At 50.9% G+C, this 22,051-nt stretch overlaps 1 protein-coding gene and 1 long non-coding RNA gene across 2 annotated transcripts in view; one reads left to right on the top strand and one right to left on the bottom strand.

The window, feature by feature from the left end:
• The window catches only part of LOC120822579 (regulator of G-protein signaling 12-like), a 28,692-nt gene extending 7,378 nt beyond the window's left edge, over positions 1-21,314 (bottom strand). The window contains exons 1-14 of the mRNA XM_078107210.1: positions 21,095-21,314; positions 18,318-20,203; positions 16,687-16,779; positions 6,937-6,958; positions 5,557-5,726; positions 4,962-5,054; positions 3,388-3,531; positions 2,731-2,913; positions 2,468-2,618; positions 1,653-1,750; positions 1,246-1,431; positions 968-1,041; positions 723-849; positions 142-238 (exon numbers count right to left, since the gene is read on the bottom strand). Of these exons, the coding sequence (XP_077963336.1) occupies positions 142-238; positions 723-849; positions 968-1,041; positions 1,246-1,431; positions 1,653-1,750; positions 2,468-2,618; positions 2,731-2,913; positions 3,388-3,531; positions 4,962-5,054; positions 5,557-5,726; positions 6,937-6,958; positions 16,687-16,779; positions 18,318-20,114 (3,235 nt within the window). The 5' untranslated portion in view covers positions 20,115-20,203; positions 21,095-21,314. The remainder of the gene's footprint in view (positions 1-141; positions 239-722; positions 850-967; positions 1,042-1,245; positions 1,432-1,652; positions 1,751-2,467; positions 2,619-2,730; positions 2,914-3,387; positions 3,532-4,961; positions 5,055-5,556; positions 5,727-6,936; positions 6,959-16,686; positions 16,780-18,317; positions 20,204-21,094) is intronic.
• Positions 17,877-18,592, top strand: LOC144410402 (uncharacterized). The gene is made up of 2 exons (XR_013468437.1): positions 17,877-18,017; positions 18,363-18,592. It is a non-coding gene; the product is annotated as an uncharacterized LOC144410402 (long non-coding RNA).
• Positions 21,315-22,051: the final 737 nt, after the last annotated feature.

Below are 22,051 nucleotides of genomic sequence, written 5' to 3' on the forward strand. Positions count from 1 at the left end.
CGAAAAATGAATCATCAGGCTGAAATAAATGAGAGGACATTTTGGACGCACTAAACCAAGTGAAGACAATGTTCCGCTGGGATGAAAAACGTCCTGTACCTACTGTGGATTACCAGGGATTTTTGCTACGCGTGTTCTTACCTTTCCCTGAAGCCGAGTCGATTCGGTCCAAAACCACGCGCAGGCCATCCAAGCTCGATATGGGGGCGCCCAGGTCCAAAGGCTCAGTTTCCCCGCTCTGAGACGGAACACAGCGTGATGGGCAACACGTTAAGAGTCTTCGCCCGTTGTGCAGAAGAATAAACATAATAATCATTCCTCCAATTCTCTGTTTAATGTATAAACTATTTGTGAGCGCTGGGCTCCTGTGTAATATTGTTATAATGCCCAGAAGAAGAAAAAAAGCCACAGGACTAAAATAAATCTTCTGGCTGGGGCGAAGGGGAGGAGTTGGCGTGTTTAAAAAGTGTCGTCATTCTTAATTATAGCCCCGGAGGTCTGTCTTTGGAGGCCGGGCTGAGTCAGAGCGCTAACCACCGAGGGGAGATGGAAAAGGATGCGGTCGCTTCCCTCCCCCTAAACCATGATGCTCCACCCTGTGGCAGCGTCACACGCTGCTCCCCGCACACACGGGAGCTTCAAACGGGAAAAAAAAGAAGAAGAAGAAGAAGAAGAAGAAGAAGAAAAGATTTAAGGCATTGTAGCCGCCGGGTGGGACTTACTACTTTGGCCACAAGATCGCTGAGGTGGAGGCCGTATTTGGCCACCACGGGACGCAGGACCTCGGTGACCGGCTTGGTGGGTTTGGCTTTAAGCCCCACGGAGCGGTTAATGGGCACCAGGTCCAGTCTGGGGGGGCGGGAGAAAGGGCACAAGTAAATGTCAGCGCAGACCTAAAGTACGGACAGAATAGGTCACTTTCAAAAGAAATCGCCGGATCCGGCAAACTTTGATTCATTATTCATACCTAAACAAAGTCCGCTTCTCAACCCTCAGCTCCCGAGAGCTGAGGGTCATGCAGTCCTGGTCCAACACCAAAGGCTGAGAGAAAAAAGATAAATTACATTAGCAACACATAAAGCTCCAGTGGAAAAGCATGAAAAAAACACTACGTGCTATTGTCCACTATAATCTTTCAATTCACTTTGGTTTCATTGCCAAACTGAAAGCGGAGTGCCGTCGTGCTGCATTAACCAAAACATAGATGTGCAGCGGAGGCTCGAAGGCGTCATCGCTAGTCCTCACCTTCTCCCCTCCCACCAGGAAGAGGTCGACAGCAGCGATGTTGATGCTGATGCTCCGGCAGAGGTCCTGCAGGACTTCCCTTATGGAGGCGCCGGGCCGGAGGCTGAGCGAGGAGCAGGAGCCGCTGGGCAGCACCACGCTGCAGTGTTTGGGGGAGCGCTCCCACGCGGAGTGACGATTGTCAGACTGAGGACGCAGGATTAGGAAAAGAATGAGCAAAGATCCGCATCGTGGCTTTTAAAGTGTTAAAGATCCACAGTCGTTTTTTTTCTCTTCTTCTTTACTCTATGATTCATGCCATCCATAAACAAACAACGAGTGGGCTGACAAGAAAACTGCAACTATGGCCGGCTTCAGCAGACACGGGGCTCTGTGTTGCCATGGCGATCCGTCCGGAGGAATCTTACCTCAATCTTGCCAGCGGAGCAGGAAGTGGCCATCTCCAGACTGGTACCGGACGACAAGGAGCCCTGGGACTCCCTCCGCCCATTACTGCCCCAGTGATCTGCACAAGAGCGCACCGGATGATGAATTCATGCAGATAAGAGACGCTGCTTACATGAAAGGACGCTCACAATCTGCAACAACGGGACATTGCAGTCAAGCTGTGGGACGACTTATGACACCAAACAGGCAAAAGAGCGAATGTCCTCACAGAAGATATTTTACATTTTTTTCAGTTTCAGGAAATTGTGCTGCAGCTACATTTAGGGGGGGCATTTATGTTGAAGCACGCGTGTGATGTGGTTCAATTTATCAAGAATTCCCATGATTGAAATGGAGATCATTTAAATGGGAGAAAGACGCTATTTTGTATGTTTTGTATACTAAAATTACTACTTTCAGAGAAATATATTTACAAACAAAACGCTTACTAATATATTCCATAAAGCTTTTATTCCATAAAGTCAAAAAATTTGATCTGGGAACGACATCAAAGTCATTCGAAGCCTTTGAAGTAGATAAACCTGAAGCTATAAATCATTAAAATCCCCAACAAAAGTTCAGAATCAGCATGTCAATCGACCTCATCTTGGTATTTTGCCTCCTTTTAAAGCCCGCGCCCCCCCCCCCCCCCCCCCCCGCATTGCGCTCATGGCTACCCGGGGCCTGACGGAGACTGGGTGTCCTGTTCGAGGACGCATCAGGAGGTCCGGCGCGTTGCCAAAGCCTTGAACAGGGACCGGCGTGCTGCCGGCTCGGCGGTCGCATTCATTCTCACCGAGGTTAATGTCGCCGACGTCCTTCTTCTTCGGGCCCTTCCCGAAGCTCCTGTTGCGTGACCACGAGAAGAACATGCCGCGTTTCTTGTCGGCGCCCTCATCCCTGCTCTCCTCGGTCAGCGACCTCCCCGACCTCTGCTTCCTGGCCTCCTGTCGGTTGGGCAACAAAACGGTTTTAACTTGTCGTACTGGGAGTGTTTTGTTTTTTTTCCTTCTCCCACCAACAGTAACTTTGATGCAGTCCAAAAAGCAACGGCGTCACCTTTTTGGGAGTGGAGAGGGTGGAGCGGTCGGAGCCGGCACTGTGCTTAGAGGGCGCCGGACTGCAGGGGATCTGGTAGGGGTCCGGCAGCGGCCGGCCGTCCACCTCGGCGCACATGCACTCCTGGTAAAGGGAGGACTTGAGGAAGCGCGAATAACTGTCGAACTTCATCAGGTTGAAGATCTGTGGATGCAAACGGAGGGCGAGTCAAGTTAAAACAGTTAAAGAGATGGAGGGGAAGAGGTGAGATCACTAGGGGTCACTAAGGGTCAAACGACACATCGACGGATACAAGAGGGCGGAAAGCACTAGTGTCAACATATGGTTACGGTAGATGTTATGACGGATCCCGACAGTTGGCGTCCATCGTGCTCGTGTGGCAGCTGGTTACACAAAGCGCCGACTGCGCGTCTACGTGTCAGGGTGCGCTGGGTTCGCCGTGGGCGGATGGCAGTTTGTGTTCATCGCTCTCGCAAAGGCTCGCGGGCCCTTTTTTCTTAAACAGACCCAGATGGCCGCCAATGAAAAACCCAATATGCTGGAGAGTGAATGGAGCACTAGATGAGAACGCGATGAGAACGAACCCACCCTCCGCTAACACGCGCGCGTGTGTGTGTGTGTGTAAATGAAGACAAGAGACGGCGGTCCTGCCGCTACCTGTAGCTGCTGCGTCTTGAACATGTCGGGCCGCGGGGAGGTGAGCACGTCGTCGGCCAGCTGGGCCTGGCTGTCGATGTTGACCGGCATCGTGGCCTTGCTGGACAGGAAGCTGTTGTAGATCTCCCCGGCTCTCTGGGACAGCTGCAGGGCGCAAATCAGAGCAGTGTTCATTTTGGCAGCTATTTTAGATTTAGTCTTAGGCTTTAGACGAAAAATGCATATTAGTTTTAGTCACATTTAGTCATTTGAATCCTTCTTAGTTTTAGTCACATTAAATAGCCATATTTAACTCATTTTCTTCCCTTCTCAGGCCCAGGACCCCCTGTGTTGTGTCTACAGCTGCATAATAGTCTAGCTTGCAGTACTTGGTCGTCCATCAGATGTCCCTCCTAGGACAGGTCTATAGCCGAGGTCGGCAAACTTTTTGACTCGCGGGCCACAATGGGTTGTAAAATTTGACGGAGGAGCTTAGGCCAAGAACAAATGGTTGAAGTGTTTGTGTGAGCGAATATAAATGACAGGTGAAAAATCATTACATGAAAGGATTTGGATTTTAACAAATAGAAAAGCATTTATTTTCAAGGCAATTTAACAAATTGGCAAAGGTGTTACAACTTCATGAGGACCAGGGATCTAAACGCAACACTTGGTTGTCTTTGTCTGTTTACTTGCAGTGCTTTTGAAACTTCATGCTCCTTTATCGTTTCCACTGTCCCAACAAGAGACCCCTTAACGTCCTACAATTGTTGCAATACATTATTTCCTTGGCTTCAGAACCTGCAATGACTTTATTATGTTAGACGTGTTAACAGCCCCGAGCTGTTAAACGGGTCTTCATGTTTCTCTGAAGCAGCGCCGCTAAACCGAGACAGCTGAGCTAAACTAAGGAAGCCACATTCAAACTCGCCGAAGCGTAAAATAGTCGTCGCGGTCCGTAGTCGGTGCACAAGAACCACCGATGCGAGCGTTCGGGGTTCGTGGATGACGTCATCATGACGCGTTAATATCCGCCGTACTTTGCCTGTTGTCTGTCGGCTGAGTGCGACTTTAGGGGGATAAAAGTATCGTGACTTCGTCAACCACCAACATGTTCGTCTCGTCTATGAAAGTTAGAATAGATTTAGTCATAGTTTTTATTTTTTAAGATCGTTTTCGTCACATCTTAGTCTCTCGTCTTAGTCATGGAAAAAATGTTCGTTAAGCGAAAAATTTTCGTCATAGTTTTTGTCGACGAAATTAACACTGAATCAGAGGGTGGGAGATTTTCAAGTGTGGGAAAAAAAACATGTAGCCGCACGACTCCTCATTCAACATTTCATTGATCCAGCTAATGTGGATCAGCCCCTTTGCAAATAGGGGCGATTTTATTGTGGTCCAGAGCGAGAACCTAAAACCTACACACGCACGCATGGACATGTCTTTATTTCATCTGCCTCTAAAACATTCACATTATATAATCTGAGGGAAGGAAAATTCTCTTGATATTTAATCTGAGAGGTCACACATTTTGATTTACTCGAGCGTCTTATTGAGACTAAAAACATTCCAATTTCCTCACACTGTGGACCAACCTGCTTCTTATCAGCTGCAGGGACATGACTGAAGTATTCGCAGGCCTGCCAGAACAAGATATTCTCCTCGCTGAATTCTTTCTTGAGAAATTCCTGTGGAGACACACAGCACAACAGCTTTTACGGGATCTCGGACTCGTTCCATCCTCGGCGTTCTGGGGAGCGACCGGCGGTGCGACGAGGCAGCGGTGCGAGAAGTGGTCGGGTGTGATGTTGCGAAGAAGACAGAGTGTGGGCGAGGGACGGCGTGGGACGGCGTGGGAGCACAGTCCAGCTCGGAGGGAAGGTGAGGAGAGAGGTGGTTTCTGGGACGCCGCGTTGTGGGCCCAATTTTAAAAGGCACATCTTTTATGTGGGAGGTAACGTGGACGAGGCGCCTGTTCTCAGGGAGGTCGGACATTGAGAACTGGGCCACAACCAGTTTCAAATCTCTATATAAACCCGGGATTCAACTAAATTCAATGATAAGATGATGGCCTGTACCTGGTCTACTACTGCTCGCCAACTTTGTTTTACTTTTTTTTCGGTGGGGGGGGGGGGTTAAGTGAGACAGGATTCAATCAATCGATGGAACCTTTTTGTTTCTTTTTCTTACCGAGAAGTAGCGCACGCCCACCGGGTCCTGGAGGAGGCGTTCGAAGCAGGCGGCCCACCTGGCGACGCGCTGCTCGGGAGCCCCTCGGAGGCTGCCCCCTCCAGGAAGACTGCCATTGCTGTTCAGGCTGCTCTGGCTGCAGCATCCCTGCAGCTGGACTCTGCTGTAGTCTGCACGGGCCGGTAGAAAAAAAGGATCAGCCTGTGGTGTTAAGAAAGCTTTTACAAAGAGTTGTTTTCTTGTTATAACTAATCGTGATCTTGTAGCAGTTAAAACTGGGAAGAACTCGCCATAACATCATAAAGATAATAACGGGGAGCCGAAAGGTGCCGTACATCTGCAGCACACATGATTGCCAACAGAAAATGGATTCGACCAGAAATTCAAGGCGATCTGAAAGAAAAACTAATGGCTTCTCACCGTTGGGCATTTCTACGCCTCCCACCGGTAAATGTCACACAACAAGTGAAAGTCAGAGTTCAGAACACTTAACGAGGGAAGTGTGGGCTAACAGATATGATTGCGGCCGACAAACAGCAGATGTTTGTAAGAAAAGAGCAAAAGGGGATGAGGGGGTGGGAGGTGGGGGGGCAGTTTAGGACAGAGAGCACAATAAAAGAAGACAAAACAGAGGAGCCAAGGATGATTGGAAGGACAGAAGGAAGGGAGAGTGGGTGAGGATCCAGGAGCTGCTGGTGAACTAAATTGGGGGGGCAGCATCATGGCAGCAGATGGCCACTTTAGTGCTGTGGGCCCGAGTACGAAAAGAAGAAAAATCACAAAACATAAAAGGGTCACAGCGAGACACATCACTGATGCGGCGGTGGCGTCGTGGTGGTGCTGAGTCAGCCGGTTGCCACGGGCAACGGCGTTGATAACAGAGCGCATCCTGGCTGTAGAGGAAAGAATGTGAGCGCCGGGGTTGCGCGTCCTCACGTCGGTTAATGAGCTGGCTTTTAGGAAGCAAACAGCCTGATGCGCGTCCGCGGTGAAAGGAGCCGAGCGGCTCTGTTAGCAAATGTTAATAAAACCCGCAGTGAGCGGGAGGACCAGACCGCCCCCGCCGAGTGTAACCCGAAAAACACACTCGGCAAACATCCTTTGCTAACGAGGCATGCTGCCGCCTACAGTACATCAGCGTCGCTGTTCCTTTTTTTAGAACACTTTTTAAAAAGAAAAAAAAAAATTATTGAGTAACTAGAAAGTTCTGCAGAAATAGAAACACAAAGTACAAAAGCACCGCGAGCTGCATAAGTTCAAAAAGCTCTGCAGTTTTGTTCAGTTTGGCCCGGGCGGCTGGCACCACTTCCCACGCCTCGCGTGGACCTTCTCACAGAATGGCCTTTTAAAAGCAGCCGCGACAAAAGGAATTGTACTCACCGCCATCGGAGGAAGCCGCCGACTGAAAGAGAACAAAGAGAGACATGAGTGAGCGGCTGCCCTCGTGACCTCCTGTGCCGCGGCAAGAAGCTGAAGATAGCGACGTCCCACCGGTCGTCCCACCGGTCGCTCTCTGAGGTGTGTGTCCTTGTGGTCTCTAGGCGGGAGCGTGTGTGTGCTCCTGCAAAAGTGTTGGATCTTCACAAGACTTTTGTAAGTGGGTGGACCCTCAACATCAACCAAACACAGCTGTTCACACCTCCACACCAGTATACACACACACACACACACACACACACACACACACACACACACACACACACACTCACACTCACACTCACACTCACACTCACACTCACACTCGGAGCCCTGAATGTGTGCATTCCTGCTTACTGCAATCACAAAGACCGGAGCTCATCAAGGCACAGCTACTTCAGAGGCCATCGCTGGGCACAATGGGGCTCTTTTTACTTGCTAATTCCAGCCGGGAGGAGTTTATGCATGCGTAGACGTCCCGTGAATAAAAAAAGGACAACTGCACGAAATCCCGGCCTCAACATTGGGGCTCCTCTAAAAACATGCAACATGTACACAGCGATATTGTGATTTGAAGCCCGAACTGTTAAGCTGCTGTCACAGATATTTTTAAACGCAGGGGAGGATATGAGAGGCGCATCTCAGGGTTCGATCCAAGAACTAAACAACAAAAAAAAAGAAGAAAAGAAACGGCGCGTTGGTGGATTCATCTGAAAAGGTGGAGGGGTGCGCGGGGGGGGGGGGGGGGGGGGGACTATTTCCAGACGAGTGCTTTTTCCGTTTCAAAGTGTGAATATCCGAGGCTGATGATGCGTCTCAACGAGTCCCTCGCCGGGAGCGGAACACGGTTTGTACTTTAGCGGGATTGCATAATGCCGCCATGTCACAGAACAACGGAGACCAGCAGAAGGGAACAGGAGGAAGAGGCCAAGGCCTCTTGCGTGGGTTGGAGAAGAGGGAGGGCTCTGTTCCATTTCGGGAGCGACCACATGTAAAAGAGCCACCAAACCACCGCCACTAATGGCCCGTTGCGGCCTCTTTGCCGCTGACCCGCGATGCAGTCGACACCCAAAGGGCCATCCCTCCTGCGGTGGCTGGCGTGTGTGCCGTGATCGTGGGTGGGGAGGGACGGGGACCTGCGCACGAAGCCCAAACAGAAGGTGGAACACACAAAACAGACCAACCTCAAAGCTTTAAAAAAAGATCGGCCTTTTCGGTTTCCTTTTAAAAAGAAACCAGACGGACGTCACACACACACAATGGGACGTGGACGTTAGTTTTGGACGGAGAAGAATAGTATGAGAAATGTGACAGATATTCTTCTTACTCGCAGACGTGTCATCAGAGCGGGAGGGGTTCAACGCCCTCCTGACACACACACACACACACACACACACACACACACACACACACAGGGTTAAGTAACAGTGTTGTATGCAAAGGGGCAGAGTGTCAGAGGAGAATCATGTTGATGACCAATAAGTTCGTTAAAGGTCGGTATGCAGCCTGCAGCGTCTGAATCAAAGGACATGTTGCAAAACACTGACGCGGGGGTTGTGTCCCCCGCCGGGCATTTGGCAATATCAGTTTCCACCGCTGGAGCGAATCCGAAAAAAATGGTCAAAAAAACAAAACACATTCAATTATAAAAAACTGTAACCGAACGTTTGGCTGTTTAGGTTGACCAACGAACCTACAAGGACAAACATGTGGTGAAAACGTCCCACAAAGGAAAACATCACGGCGGTCGAGCATCCCGCTGATTAAAGTTGAGCGGGTAACTACGGCAGACATGCAGCGTGGTGTTTGCGTGTCTGTGTGTATGATAGACCACACACACACACACACACACACACACACACACACACACACACACTTGTTATTACCTCCTCGCCTACAAGTGCCCCGCGAAGAGGGCCCGCCGTCACCTCCTGTCCGCCGTCCCCCGCCGACACCCGCGGCGTCTCGGCGGTACCACGGAGCCCGCTTTGATCCCGACCATAGGCGGCTGAACTCAAGGATCCCATTTCACGGCCGGGACCCCCTCCGTGAGCCGTCCACGTGGTGCTGCTGCCAGATTGGACAATCACAGCGAGTCGCCCCGAAACGGAGCAGGATTTGGCTGCCGGGTTTCGTGTGGTACAGCCCGACCCCCCGCCGCACGCCCCACCCACTCCTTCCCGCTCCACCCACCCACGCCACGCCACGCCACGCCATACAGTCTGGCATCCCGAGACACCGCATGCAGAAGGAACGCAGACGAATCCCAGCGGAGACGGATTCACGCGTGTGCTCTGGAGTGAGCGCGCTACGTGCCGGGGGTCAAATCCTCTGAAGGGCACGAATGGTAACGACACCCATTGACACCCCTCACACCGTGCATTTCTAATAAAAAGGGATGTCTTTTTACCTTTTGGACTTGTTTACTCATCTTCCTTCCCTCAAAAAAAAACGGAAAAAAAAAAAAACACGTCGCAACAGTCAGATAAAAAAATTAAAAAATAAATAAATAAACTTCCACACAAGTCAAGGCGGATTCCAGCATCCCGGGAAACAAAAACAACCACGAGTCCCCGCCGCTCCAAACAGCTGTTCTGAGGGGCAGAGAGACGAGCACCATCGGGGGAGATTAATGAGAAAAGCAGCTGACTGAAGGAAGGGAGTCGGAGGAGGGAGAGGAGGCTCGCTGGGCGAATCACAGTTTACTTACGGTGTTGAAGTTCCAAGTCCTCTTGAAGGAAAGTCTCTTTTTGAGACTCATTGTTGCCCCAGTCGGCTACACAGCACACAGACAAGCTGTGTGTGTGTGTGTGTGTGTGTGTGTGAACGCATACCTGAACATTCCCCACCCAAAACTCCGCAAACCATGTCTGTACAAGTCAGGGAGAGAGAGGAAGGGAGGGAGGGAGGGAGGGAGAAGAAATTTGACAAGGCACTGGACAGAAAGGGAGATGAAGAGGAGGGGGGGGGGGATTTCCTTACGCCCGCAGCTGTTGCCGTGGCGACGCGCCCGACAATACATACAGCCTCTGCCACAGCGGCATGAAGGAATCGGATGAATTAACCTCCCCCAGATTGTCCTTCGACACAAACACAAACACACACACACACACACACACACTGGCCATGTTGAAACCACAGTGCCCCCCCGCCCGCCCCCCCCTTCTGTTTCCAGTCGGGGCACGAGAGAGAGAGAGGGAGAGAAGTAATACCCAGTGAGTTCAAATGGAAAGCAGATGAATATCGTCTTAATGAAAATAAAAAGTTTGCTCGCCCACGGCCTGAACTCTGCGCGCCATTAGCCAGCGTGCACCGAGCTGTCTGTCATGTGTTGATGACGTTAGCAAATGACGTCTTGTAGGTCATGAAAGAGTAGAAAAAAGAAAGCATGCTGCAAAACACACCAGGTCCAACGGCTCTCGCCCTTTGACCTCCCAGAGGTAGAGCATCTTTGAAATCTTTAACCCCCCCCCCTTAAAAAAAGGCCTTTCTCTGCTTCAGGGCGGCTGATCGAGGAGTCCGCGGCCTCGGCAAAGCAAACCGGCTCCACGTGAGCTCCGAGCCCCCCCCTCCGTCACTTTGGGTTCAATTCATCCGCCGACCTTTTTGTCTTCCTGGAAAGACCCCACGTGTCACAAGACATCACGAAATCGAATGTCGAGTTCTCCGCCAGGCCTTCCGGAGCGGGGAGGGGAAAAAAACAAAACAATCTGGGTCCCCGCTATCTGCGACAAAACTACCCCCCCAGCTCCCCTGACAATAACACAGCAATGTCGCATCGGAGGGCACTTCCCGTTTGAGGCGGAGAGCGGCGAGGGCGTGACGGCTGATAAGACGCGAGCAAAGAGTGTGTGTGTGTGTGTGTGTGAGAGAGAGAGGGAGAGAGGCTGATGTTAGAGAACTCCAGATTACGCACCGTGACGGAATCTATGAGGGGGGGGGTGGTCCGTCGCGACGCATCTGTCGGGGCGCTCGCACAATGTGATGTGATGAGGTCAGCGTGCTCGAGGGAGAGCGGAGCGGCCGGGGAAGGTAAACAAAGCGGACGTTATCGTCGTCCCCTTAGATCTGCTATCTGCATTGTGACCGCAGATCGAGGGCAGATATCGAGTCCCCTGCGGACGCCATGTTATTGTCACTTGTGGCCTTGCCGTGCGATTCGCCCTTTTGCTTTTATATCAAGAAAAGGTCCAATGCCGTTATTGTCTCACCAGCATTGAAAACAAGTAAACATTTACTTGTCAAAAAATCATTTCAAGGCTCAGATTTACATTCATCAAGGATCATTTTGGGCCCAGTGTAGAAATTCTGAATCTTGTCGAGCTGTCCAGATGTGTCCACATTCCAGGAGTTGAGTCGCGACTCAATTTTTAAATTGAAAATTTCTATTAAAAAAAATGTATGTGAATCAAATTTCTAAACAGAAATCTTCAATCAAACCCTAAAATACCCCTCCTCCCCTCCCTGTAACAGTCCAGACTTTTAAACGTAATCCCTTCAGCCAACAAATGGGTTGTTCTCCGTCAGCGTGGTTACATGGATTCGAATAACTGGCTTAGTCGGACTGAAATCGAATGATCCGTTTCATGTAAACACCTTTGTCCGACTATGTGCGGCCCGACTACGATCCGACTAACACCCCTGGATAACTCGATCCGATCCAGTTGATAGTTCGACTATTGCGGCATGTAGCGGTGAATCGGATAAGGAACTGGACTTTGCGTCTTTGCGCATGCTTGAGATCCCGACGGCGTATCAAATCAGCCAATAGCGCCATTCGCTGTGCTCTTATTAACATCATGCACACATAGCAGAGGGATGTAGCTTCACCTTGCTCTCCGTTCGCCATCTTTCTCCTAATGTTGATGTTGTTGTTGTTGTTGGTAGTGGTGAAGCGGTCAAGCGGAAATGGCTGCATCACAACTAGTTGTAATGAAAACAGCGCCACCTATCGTATCGGGTATGACGTGCTTTCGGCCAATGATTCGATTTATTCACTGCCATGTATATTGGGATAATAGCACCTCCTCCCGAAAGACAGCATAGTCCGACTAAGCAAAGATTCCAATTATACCACCATGTAAACACACTGAGTGTCTTTAAAGAGGTCGAGTGATTTGCATGCAGAAAGAGGCCGTCGCGGCGATGCGATTCACCCCCTAATCCCCGTCCTCAGTGGTAATCTGCTGCCCGTTTCCCCAACTTCCCCCGGTGAGCCCCGGCAGATGGGTCGGGCTCTGCTCCCGCCCGGACCAAAGTGGCATCACTATGATTTGTTTAGAGCCGCCTGTATGTGTGTGTGTGTGTCCACCACTTGTTGCTGACAGGGAGTACTTCAATTCTTGAACTCCATTCTGGATGGAGAGTGTTTACCTCCACCCCCCCTCTGCCAATCTACTTCTCGCAGAGCACAAAGCAATAAAAGTTCTCTCTGCCCGAGTGATGACGACAATGTAAATTCTGATCTGGCTAAACTCTGCCTGAAGCTGTGCGGCTCACGTCAGGTCCGAGAAGGGCGCGAGGAATACGTAGTTATTGTCGGAGGAAGCGCTGGAATCAAATACAAAGTATCGGATTTACATGGCTCAGCTACACAAAAAAAATTTAAAAAATAGAACCGCACAGAAGGAAACTGGAACCGGTGGCCGCGGCCCCTCCCGTCTCAATTCATTATCACAGGGAAAGGGCCCGAGGTGGCTCAACCACACCAGACACGGCCACACCCTGTTGCTGCCACTTTTCCTCCTCCGTTAAGAAAAACACACCAGAAACGGACTTTCCATCCTGAAACTAGACACGTGCAATTAGCTCTGCGAGGTCGGTTTTTATTTCTCACACCAGAGCGACTCACACGGAAGCCTAACGCACGGCGTTTAGAAAAACCTCCGGGCGTACGTTTGCCGTTGGCATAGAAGAAACATCTGCTTTCCTGGAAGTGCGCGGGGGCTCGATGTCGCCAGTGACAAAGGAAATCCACAACTGTTGACTTCCTGCGTAATTCCCACTGACCTCACGCCCCCACCGGTGATACTTTTCGTCATGCAGGGAACCCGAGCCGGTTGAGGGGGGTTCATAGCCCCCAAGGCCGAGCACAACACGATCAATCATTTTGTCTTTGTGGGTATTTGGCACGGGACTCCTTCCACAAACATGTGCAACATGTATTGCATGCAAACCGCCACTGCATCATTTGCATTTCAAGGCAACCATTTTTTTTTTTTTAAATCAACTGCCTTTAGAAGTACCAGAAACGCACGGTGGTGCGAACACAAACAATGTGCATCAGTTCACCTTCCACCTAAAGCAACCAGCAGCCGAGCCACATGGACGGATGGATCGTATTTCTGGATGTTGGATGAATCACATGCACATTGTGCAGAAACAATAAATCACACTCCGAGTCAAACCCATTCATGTTTACCACTTTCACACAGTGCGAGGTAGACGAGGCTTCGGCCTGGCTCCGCTGGAAACCTGTGCCGACACGAGCCCCCCCCAAGAAAAGGTCTAAAACATACCGACTACAGGCCTCGTTGCTCAACGCCTGACAGACGCCACATGTACGGCTGCCGTGGTCTGAAGAGTTTGAGCCCCCCCCCCCCCGTCTCTCCGCAGACATGTCCCAACCGTCTCCCGCGAGGTGGTAAGAGACTTTGGCCCCCTTCCCGAGCCGTTGCTCGCTGAGTAACCTCCACGCCCTTGGCAGCCGACCCGCCTTAGCGGGGGAATAATATCAGTTCGATTGGGGAAGGTAAACAGCGTGCAGGGAATGAATCACCCAACCAAGTTGTGGATCATGTGAGTAAAAATATATTTATATAGATATATGAAAAGAATCGGAATCCTGAATGTCGATAGACGATGTCGTAGCGTTGGTGGGGCGACCGCCGAGTGGAGCTGCCGAGGCGGGCGGGTATTTTTTCCGTGGGGGACAGTTTTGGTCAAGTCAGCAACCACAGACACATCTGGTGATCTGGTTACTGGCTGCTACATTATTCAGCTGGACAGTTAAAGAACTTTCTATTGAAGTTCAGTTGTGTTAATATACCATTAACACCCTGTCGGTGGGTTTGGAGAGAGACGTAATTGCAATAGATTTTTTTTTTTTTTAAACGGTAGCAGGAGAAGAGAAAAAAAGAGAAGGAAACATTCTGGAGACATTTTGAGAAAAAAAGCCAAGCTGCTTGGTACTTTTCGTTCTATACTGCTCGCCCGAGGACCCTTCTCCTGAGCGCGCAACCGTCCACCCACACTCCAGAGCCGGCCCGGTGATGTCGGACAGATGAAAGCGCGTCGTGTTTCGCCGCAGAAAACACGCGGTTCCTGCTCATCTCTCCCAAAGATCGTACAAGAACCGCGCGCAGAAGGACGGCGTCTACGTTTGGCGGCTGGCAGGGTATTAATGAGAGTTGTAGTTGAAGGTACGAGGGCCAGAGGGGAAGAGGGGCCGGTTGTATCGCACCGCCGCAACCAAAAAGGTCACACAGTAGTCATGCAGCACCGAGAAAAGACACGACGTCTCCTTCTCGAGACAAAGTGATTAAGAGGGCTGGTGAATCAGAGCAGGGTGGGGACGTGCCTGGACAGGGGCCACAGGCAAGTTCAAACAAAACTTGATTTAAGGGATCGCCTCAGGAGACCATGCACGAGAGGCTGAGCTCAGGATCGCGTTCCAAACTGACCACCGAAAACCTCTGACCCGTCCCCCCCTCCACCTCACACCGAATGGAACTTCTCTGGAGGCCGCCAAGTGAGGGCCAAGAAGCCCACAAAAGGAGATCACTTGTCAGGGAGACACGGCGCAGTGGACTCGAGTTCGCGCGTGTGTGTGTTTGTGTGTTCGTGAGCGTGAGTGTCATGCAACACGCGAGGGCTCAGCGGGCACCGGTCAAAACATTCCTCTGACAGCCCGCACAAGCTGCCCAGTGTGCGCGGCTCGGAGAGGAGGCTGCGGCGGGAGCGACAAAAGAGCCCAAAGAAGGATACGGTGACCCCCTGAGGTGGGGGGGGGGGGGTATGGTGGGGGAAAGGGTAAAGGGGGGGGGGCGAAGAAAATAAGTCAGATCTAAAAATAACAACAACAGTGAAGACTCGGGGATCTTCGTGGAAACACTTACAGAGCCGAGGGTCAGATTGTGCTCCATGTGGACGCCGCGGTGTGTGTGCGCGCGCGCGCGCGTGTGTGTGGCTCCGTCCTCAGCGCCGCTCCATGCGCCAGCTGCGCGTGGACCGGTCCATCCGCGTGCGTGAGTGCGCGCGAGCGAGCGAGGAGTCGGTATTTGCCGCGCGGGGGGAGACGCGGCTCAACCGTGGGGAAGAGAGCCGAGAAATCCTCCCTGCTGCGGGGAGTTCAGAAGCTCCGTGTCGCTGCCTCCGCTTCTCCCTCTGTCTGTCTCTCTGTCGGTCCCTCCCTCTGCTCCCACCTCCTTCCCTCCCTCCCTCTCTCTCTCTCTCCCTCTCCCTCCCTCCCTCAAGTGTCAGAATAACACGCACGTGCTCGTTCCTGCACACCGCGGCCACACGCGGCGGCGCCACGCGGGGGTTTACCCGCAGTGGCTGTTGGCCATTATCTTTCTTCCTTTTGCAAAAGTTGCCGTGACGACAGTTTTACAAAATCCTGGCAAACCACGCACAAGTCCAGCGAGACCTCAAACGACGTGGACCCCCTGTAGACCTTCCTCCTCACGCGGGATCGACGTACCCCCCCCCCCGTGGTGTTATCACCCGGAGTGCTTTGGCCCAGCGCGAGTTAAAAACCACTCGGGTTAAAAATGACTTGTGTGCAGGGACATTGTGTCCTTATCAAAGCGGTTGTCCCCGTGGGGAAACGGAACGACACGATCGATAGACCGACATAATGGACTCTTTCGCAGCTGCAGGTGTGTGAGGCGCAGGTTTCCCACCGCGCACGACACATTATGTAACCGAGAGCTCCGCGCGCGCGAGAGACTACGCGTTTCAAAGCGGCCGCTTAATGTCCAACCAATGGGCGCGTGCTATTGGGTTTGTAAGCCAGGGGACTGAATTAAAAACAGCATGACGGGACAGAGACAGAAACACGGCGAGGGGTAATTATCCAGAACTATATATATGTTATCTAGGTAAGAATCGAGTACCACGTGGGGTCTCGGGGTAAGTCTGCTCTACACAATGCGGCATTCGGTCCGTTTCCGGCTCCGTTCGTCTGCTTTTTGGCGCAATTACAAGACGCGGGAATTGGCCTGTTTGCGCATTACATTTTGTGTGTTTGAATACAAGTCAGAATTTCGTGTGCAATGGGCGAGAAGATAGAGAGAGGGAGAAAGTTCCCCCGGAAACATTGATATGACTAAATGCGAGCCCGATATATATTCGGTGGTTCAGCAGCGGTCATTAGCGAGGCCAAACAAACAGGGCCGCGCCTCTGGTGCAAACAAAGACCACTTTGTGAGTCTCTCCCCCCCCACCAGCCCCGTGCCACAAGTTTAGCAGCAAAACGCACAGTTCAAGGCCACGGAAACCAAGGGCTGAAAGTGGAGCCGCATGGCGAAGTTGACTGAAAGTACTCGCTAACGTAGCAGACCGCTTGAAAACCACTGATGTTTTTTGCATTTTGAAAAAAAAAGACATACGCAAAAAAACTTACATGTGAACGCTATGATGCAAATAAAATCGGTGGGGGGTGGGGGGTGCAGAAGATAATTCAAATAAAAAGAAATGCAACGCGTTTCCTACCTCAAGGTCATCCAGAGACCTCGCCAAGCTCATCCGCTTGGAAGCCCGGCGTTTGGAGGCCCGGGTGACTCCCATGCCCCAAAACCTGGAGCCCTGTGAGAATAAAGCAGGAACGCATGAGCAATAACATCCAACCGCCGTATCCTCGTATTTCATCAGGAAACAATGGACTGTTTGTCCGAGTTAATGAAATTCTATTCAAATCAATGGTGTGGGTGAATTACCAGTAACAGGTGACTCATATTTACATATGATGGCACAAGGTCGTCTTTGACAACAAGCTGGTTGATAAAGTTTACCTCTACTACTACAACCCTTTACAGAAGCAACCCAACAACATTGATTTCACTGTAAAAAAAAAAAGTTAAACAAAACAACGTCAGACCACCGTAGCTTCCTGCCTCTCCGACCACATCTCATTCCTAAAACTGGAGGGTCTGAGATTAATGTTTGTCAGAGAATTGCAGATAATTGCCGCTGCAAGACATGGGCTCTACCCTTTAATTTGCCTGGTTTCCTTTGGAAGTCTTTCAGGACTAATGCGGGACACTAATAAATGGTGTGAAAAGCAACATATATTCCCAAGTGTTGACGGATGTTTGTTTAATGTCCACCCGGCACCGTGACACTTGTTTGGATGCGGATGTTAGAAATAGAACGGGGAAGAGATAAATGTCAGCAAACAATAATTAGCATGGTCCAAACAAGGGCGTTAAACCAACACCTGTCAACACCTGGAAACTAACAGTTTGACTGAAAGAAAATAAAAAGAAGATAAAGAAATATATACCACATAGAATAGATGATGGAGTAGCAAAACTAAGAGATGACCCGAGGTTAAACTGGGGCCGAACCTTAAATTACCAGAATTAAAATTTTCCGTTCCCGGCAGGTTTGCAAACATGTCACCTAAAAAAAAAGAAACTGCTTGCACATCGCGGATCTCGGGGGGCTCCTCGTTTCCGTGGGGTGTGTGGAGAGGGCCATCTTGTGGGCAGCGAGGATCGGTGACATAACAATAAAATCTCTCTCCCTCTGTGTGTGTGTGGGTGTGTGTGTTTATGACAATGACATCATTGACTCAAAACCGGTGACGCTGAGAAAAGGCGGATTGTATTTCGTTCCACCAGAAACGGCCTACTGACGCCCACTCGGCGTCTGGAAAGTAACCTCCAGTCTGACCCCCCAATACTTCCTGTGTCGCCGTGTCAAACATGAATGAAGCACAGAAACAGATGTCTCGGCCCGCCCGTGCTTCTAAAGAAACACGATATGCAAGGATGTGCGCGCTCAGTGGCGCTCCACATCCTAGGATATGTATTCTAAAAAAGGTAAATAGTTGTTTTTTTCCCCCTTTTAGACGGTGAATCTTCAAAATGCAGCAGTTAGTGAGCATCTTTGGTTATATTGTTTAAGGTGGTTCCCCTAATTGGGGTCACAAATATGTAAAACTGGCATTGACTGACCGCTTTTAGTTGTATATGAATTCATGCAGACCACAACCATAACAGCTATGTTCACACAAGATGATTACAGGGCGCAGACCAAATTGGTGCTTGAACAATGTTGATTGCAGACCTCAAGTCCGACTGAAGGTTTTAAATTAAAAAACAAAAAAGGCTCTTACTTACATTTTTGGCAACGTCATCTTTCCGCTGTTTCTCTCTCTGTTCCAGAAACCTTTTGGTCCACTCCTGTCTGGGAGGGAGCATCATGACCTCTGCAGAAGGGTACCGGTTCGAGGGGATGTTGCTCATGGGGGGGGGCGGGTTAGCGGTGCCGGTCCCGGTCCCGGGGCCGATGCTGGTGGGCCACTCGTCGCTCGGCGGAGGCTCAGGGTCAACGCTTAGGGCTTTGGACCACTTGGGCTTTGAGAACCACCTTTGGCTACCTCTGAGAGGGTCGCCCAACACGTTTGCCTTTTTATTTAGAGGCAGGGGAGGCGGTGGGGGCTTGAACTGAAACTCGAGCCTGGGCGGAGGACCGCCGTAAAACTTATGAAGGGAGTCGGGGCCCGGCAGCGACTCTGAGAGGGAATGTGTGCCGCCGCTGTTGCCGCCGTGCAGTTTCTGCCCGCTCTTTGAGAGTTTTATTGGAGGGAGGTCTTCGGCCCGGGGATAATCCCACGGGCAGCTGGGGAGGTGGGCCCCCGGGTGCTCTCGGACGGCGGAGGGGAAATCCCTGTCCGCTCTCTCCCCAGGGGGGGACGCGTTTCCAATCCCGCTGTCCCCGTTGCTGCTGGCGCTGCCCTGTTTGCCCGCGTCGCCCATCTCCTTGGCCTGCAGCTCGGTCTCCGCGTCCAGCTTGACCCGCAGCCTCTCCACGGCCTCGCCCATGTCGCTGTACAGCACCGTGACGAAGTGCAGCACGTCCTGGGGAGACAGAGGGAATTCCAGGCAGCCCAAGGCGTCGGGATCGGGAGTGCAGTCGAAGCCGAAGCGCCCGGCGATGCCGATGTGGTCCTCGTGGTTTCCCAGCTCGGGGTCGATGAAGAAGACGTGGCAGGAGGCCCGCAGAGGTCCGTCCTCGGGGATGCGACCGTCGACCACGTGCGCCGTGGTCACCAGGCAGAAAAAGCGCGGGTCCTCCGCGCACACGGCCCCCAGGACCAGGTTCTCGGCAGGCAGCGCGGCCAAAACGGCCCCCGCGTCGTCGCAGAGGCGGACGCAGTCGAACATGACCTTCATCATCACCAGAGTATGGGTGCTCTGCTCGGTTCCCAAAAGCCGTATTCGCTCCCGGATGGCTTTAAGGCAGCTCTCCTCGGACTCCGTGGGGTTCAAAATCAGCTCCGTGGAGCTCAGGTATCCCACAACCAGGGTCATGTTCAGCGTGCTCCAGTCTGGATTCGCCTGGTCCGTGAACACGGGGTCCGTGTCCCCGGACGATTGCTTCTTCCGCTGCTCTGCAAAAGGGTTCGTCTGGCGTCCGCCCCACTGGGGCCATTGCGACATGTCAGGCTCGGACACCGGCCTCGGTTTGGCGATTCCGGAGTGACTGGAATTGAAGGAGGAGTTGCTAGAATCGTGCGAGATAGCGCGTAGAACGGCGGGCTTTTGGAAAACGCCACTTTTGGGGCCGGTCCCGAATTTTGCGTCGTTAAGAATGGGGTTGGCCATGATGCGGCTCGCGCCCTGCACCACCAGCTGCAGGGGTCCCTCGCAGCTGCCGATCAACTGCACCACGGTCTCGTGCAAAGCGGTGGACACGTCGCTTCCGCCGATGGCCATGATGTGGTCCCCCTGTTTGAGACCCACCAGGTCGGCGGGGCTTCCCTCCATGATGCCGCTCAACAGGCAAGGCCTTTGACCCGAGATGGTGAAGCCATATCCGGCACGACCCCGGATGACCTCCACGCCCCTCAGCTCAGCGGCAGAGTTTAAATCCAGACGCCTCCTCGCGCCCTCGGGCTGTCCCTGTATCCTCATGGGGTTTTTTTTTTGAGGGGGCTGTGAGATCCAGCGCGTGGGGAACTAAAGCACTTGCAGGTCGCCAACACTATTGTGTTGTTGTCATCCTGCAAGACATGAGTGGGGGAAAACAGGAAGGAACTTTAGGTGTTTACCTTACATTAAAATTATACCCCAAAAAAGAAAAACACAGGATCAGACATTAAAGTCGAGTTGCTAAACAGACACGTTGAGGTGAAATAATACTTTTAATAATTAATTAATCTGGTAAATTCCTTGGCAATGAACCTAGTTTGGTTCACAGTTCCCCAATATCATGTCCAAACAACAAAAATATTTAGTCTGCCATTTGAGTATATGAAAGGAAAACTTAGCGCGTGTTCTACTTTCTGTTCTGCTTTCTTTTTCAAAAGATTTACTTCAACTAGCAATAAATCATTAAATACCCCCACCCGATCCGTTTACTTGTGACCACTGACCACTTAACCGGCTGATATTGTATATAATATCCCTGTATGTTAGGATTGAATAAAAAATGTCACACTTCAATGATACTTCTGGTTGAGACAATCTGGTTAAGAACAGAATTATAACAAATGCAAATTAAAACATTGAGGACGGGCTGCTCCTGCAGCTTTTTTTTTAAACTCACACTGAGGTCAATTATGAACAAAACAAAACTCCGATATCAATCTTCTTTAACTGATTATGTGTCAGAGATGAAGCACAGCTTGCCTGGTGCCCCCCCGACCCCCAAACAGCACGCCAGCTGGCTCTCTCTCACCGGCGACATTTAAAGGGGAACCAGCCTCTTTGGTTTCGGTCATACACTTTTTAAAAACTCCGGATAAAACACTATTTTGATCCGGGTATTGAAAAAAATATATACATAATAAAACATAACTTACATTAGCTCGTTTCGGTGTTTCACTTAACGTCAAAACACAAACTATCGCCGCTAACGAGGCTGCGTGACGACGAACTTTTAAAAAAATTACCCTTTTTCCGGAAGTGAAAAGATCCAAGAACGCTGCCACGGAGTCACGTGGAAGCTGCTGCACGTCGGAAAGTTTACATTTTCACTTTAACCTCCCGTTTTGTGTGGTAAATCAGTGCGGCGATTCAGCGAGTCCACATGGCATCGGGCGGAGAACACAAAGCGTCTTTCATTGTAACCATGACAGCGTAACGTCTCTGGAACACGTGACCTCCCTCCCCGGCCAATCACCACGCACGTCATGCCCAATATTCAAATAATTGGAGGAACGCCATTGGCTGATGCTGGTGGCTGCTGACAGCCTTCATTTTGCAGACAAATCCGTTTTAAAAGCACAGAGGTGTTGTTTTTGGTAAACGACGACACTTAAATATGGAAATGGTGGGTTTTAAGTGCGCGTGTACGTCTAAGTGTGTGCCCTCTTATAATCCCAGAAACGTTTTGTTTTAAAACACACACAAAGATTCAATGTTCATAAGTTGTTAATATGACAAAAACACACACGCATATATGTATTCTTACCTATATGATTCTGCTGTTACTGCAGTATCTCTCTCGTGCATGCGGGTCTCCGTCCCCCCCCGTCCCCGTCCCCGTCTCTTCCACACAGGAGCAGCTGCACTTTACTGCGGTTTACCTTCGATATGCCTCTCTGGTCAAAGGCCGTCAACGGTTTGCGTTGTCACATGGCTTTGTTACACACGTGCAGCAGCCTGCGCGTTTGCAAGGAAGAGTGTTTGGATAAAAGGTGTCACATTTTGAGTGCCGCTAAATTGGTTAATGCTATCCGTCATGAAGCCATTGTGTACTTTATATGTGAATAGCTTATAGGTATTGTTACCTGCCATGTCACAGGTAACAACGTTTGCTTTTGAAAAACATTTTCTTTTTCATGAAGCACCGACGTCTGTGCGCGTTGGTGTAGTGAGCGACGAAACCAACTTAATCCCCAGTTTCT

The sequence above is a fragment of the Gasterosteus aculeatus genome, chromosome 7 (genome assembly GCF_964276395.1).
Source record: "Gasterosteus aculeatus chromosome 7, fGasAcu3.hap1.1, whole genome shotgun sequence".
NCBI classification, from domain to species: Eukaryota; Metazoa; Chordata; class Actinopteri; order Perciformes; family Gasterosteidae; genus Gasterosteus; species Gasterosteus aculeatus.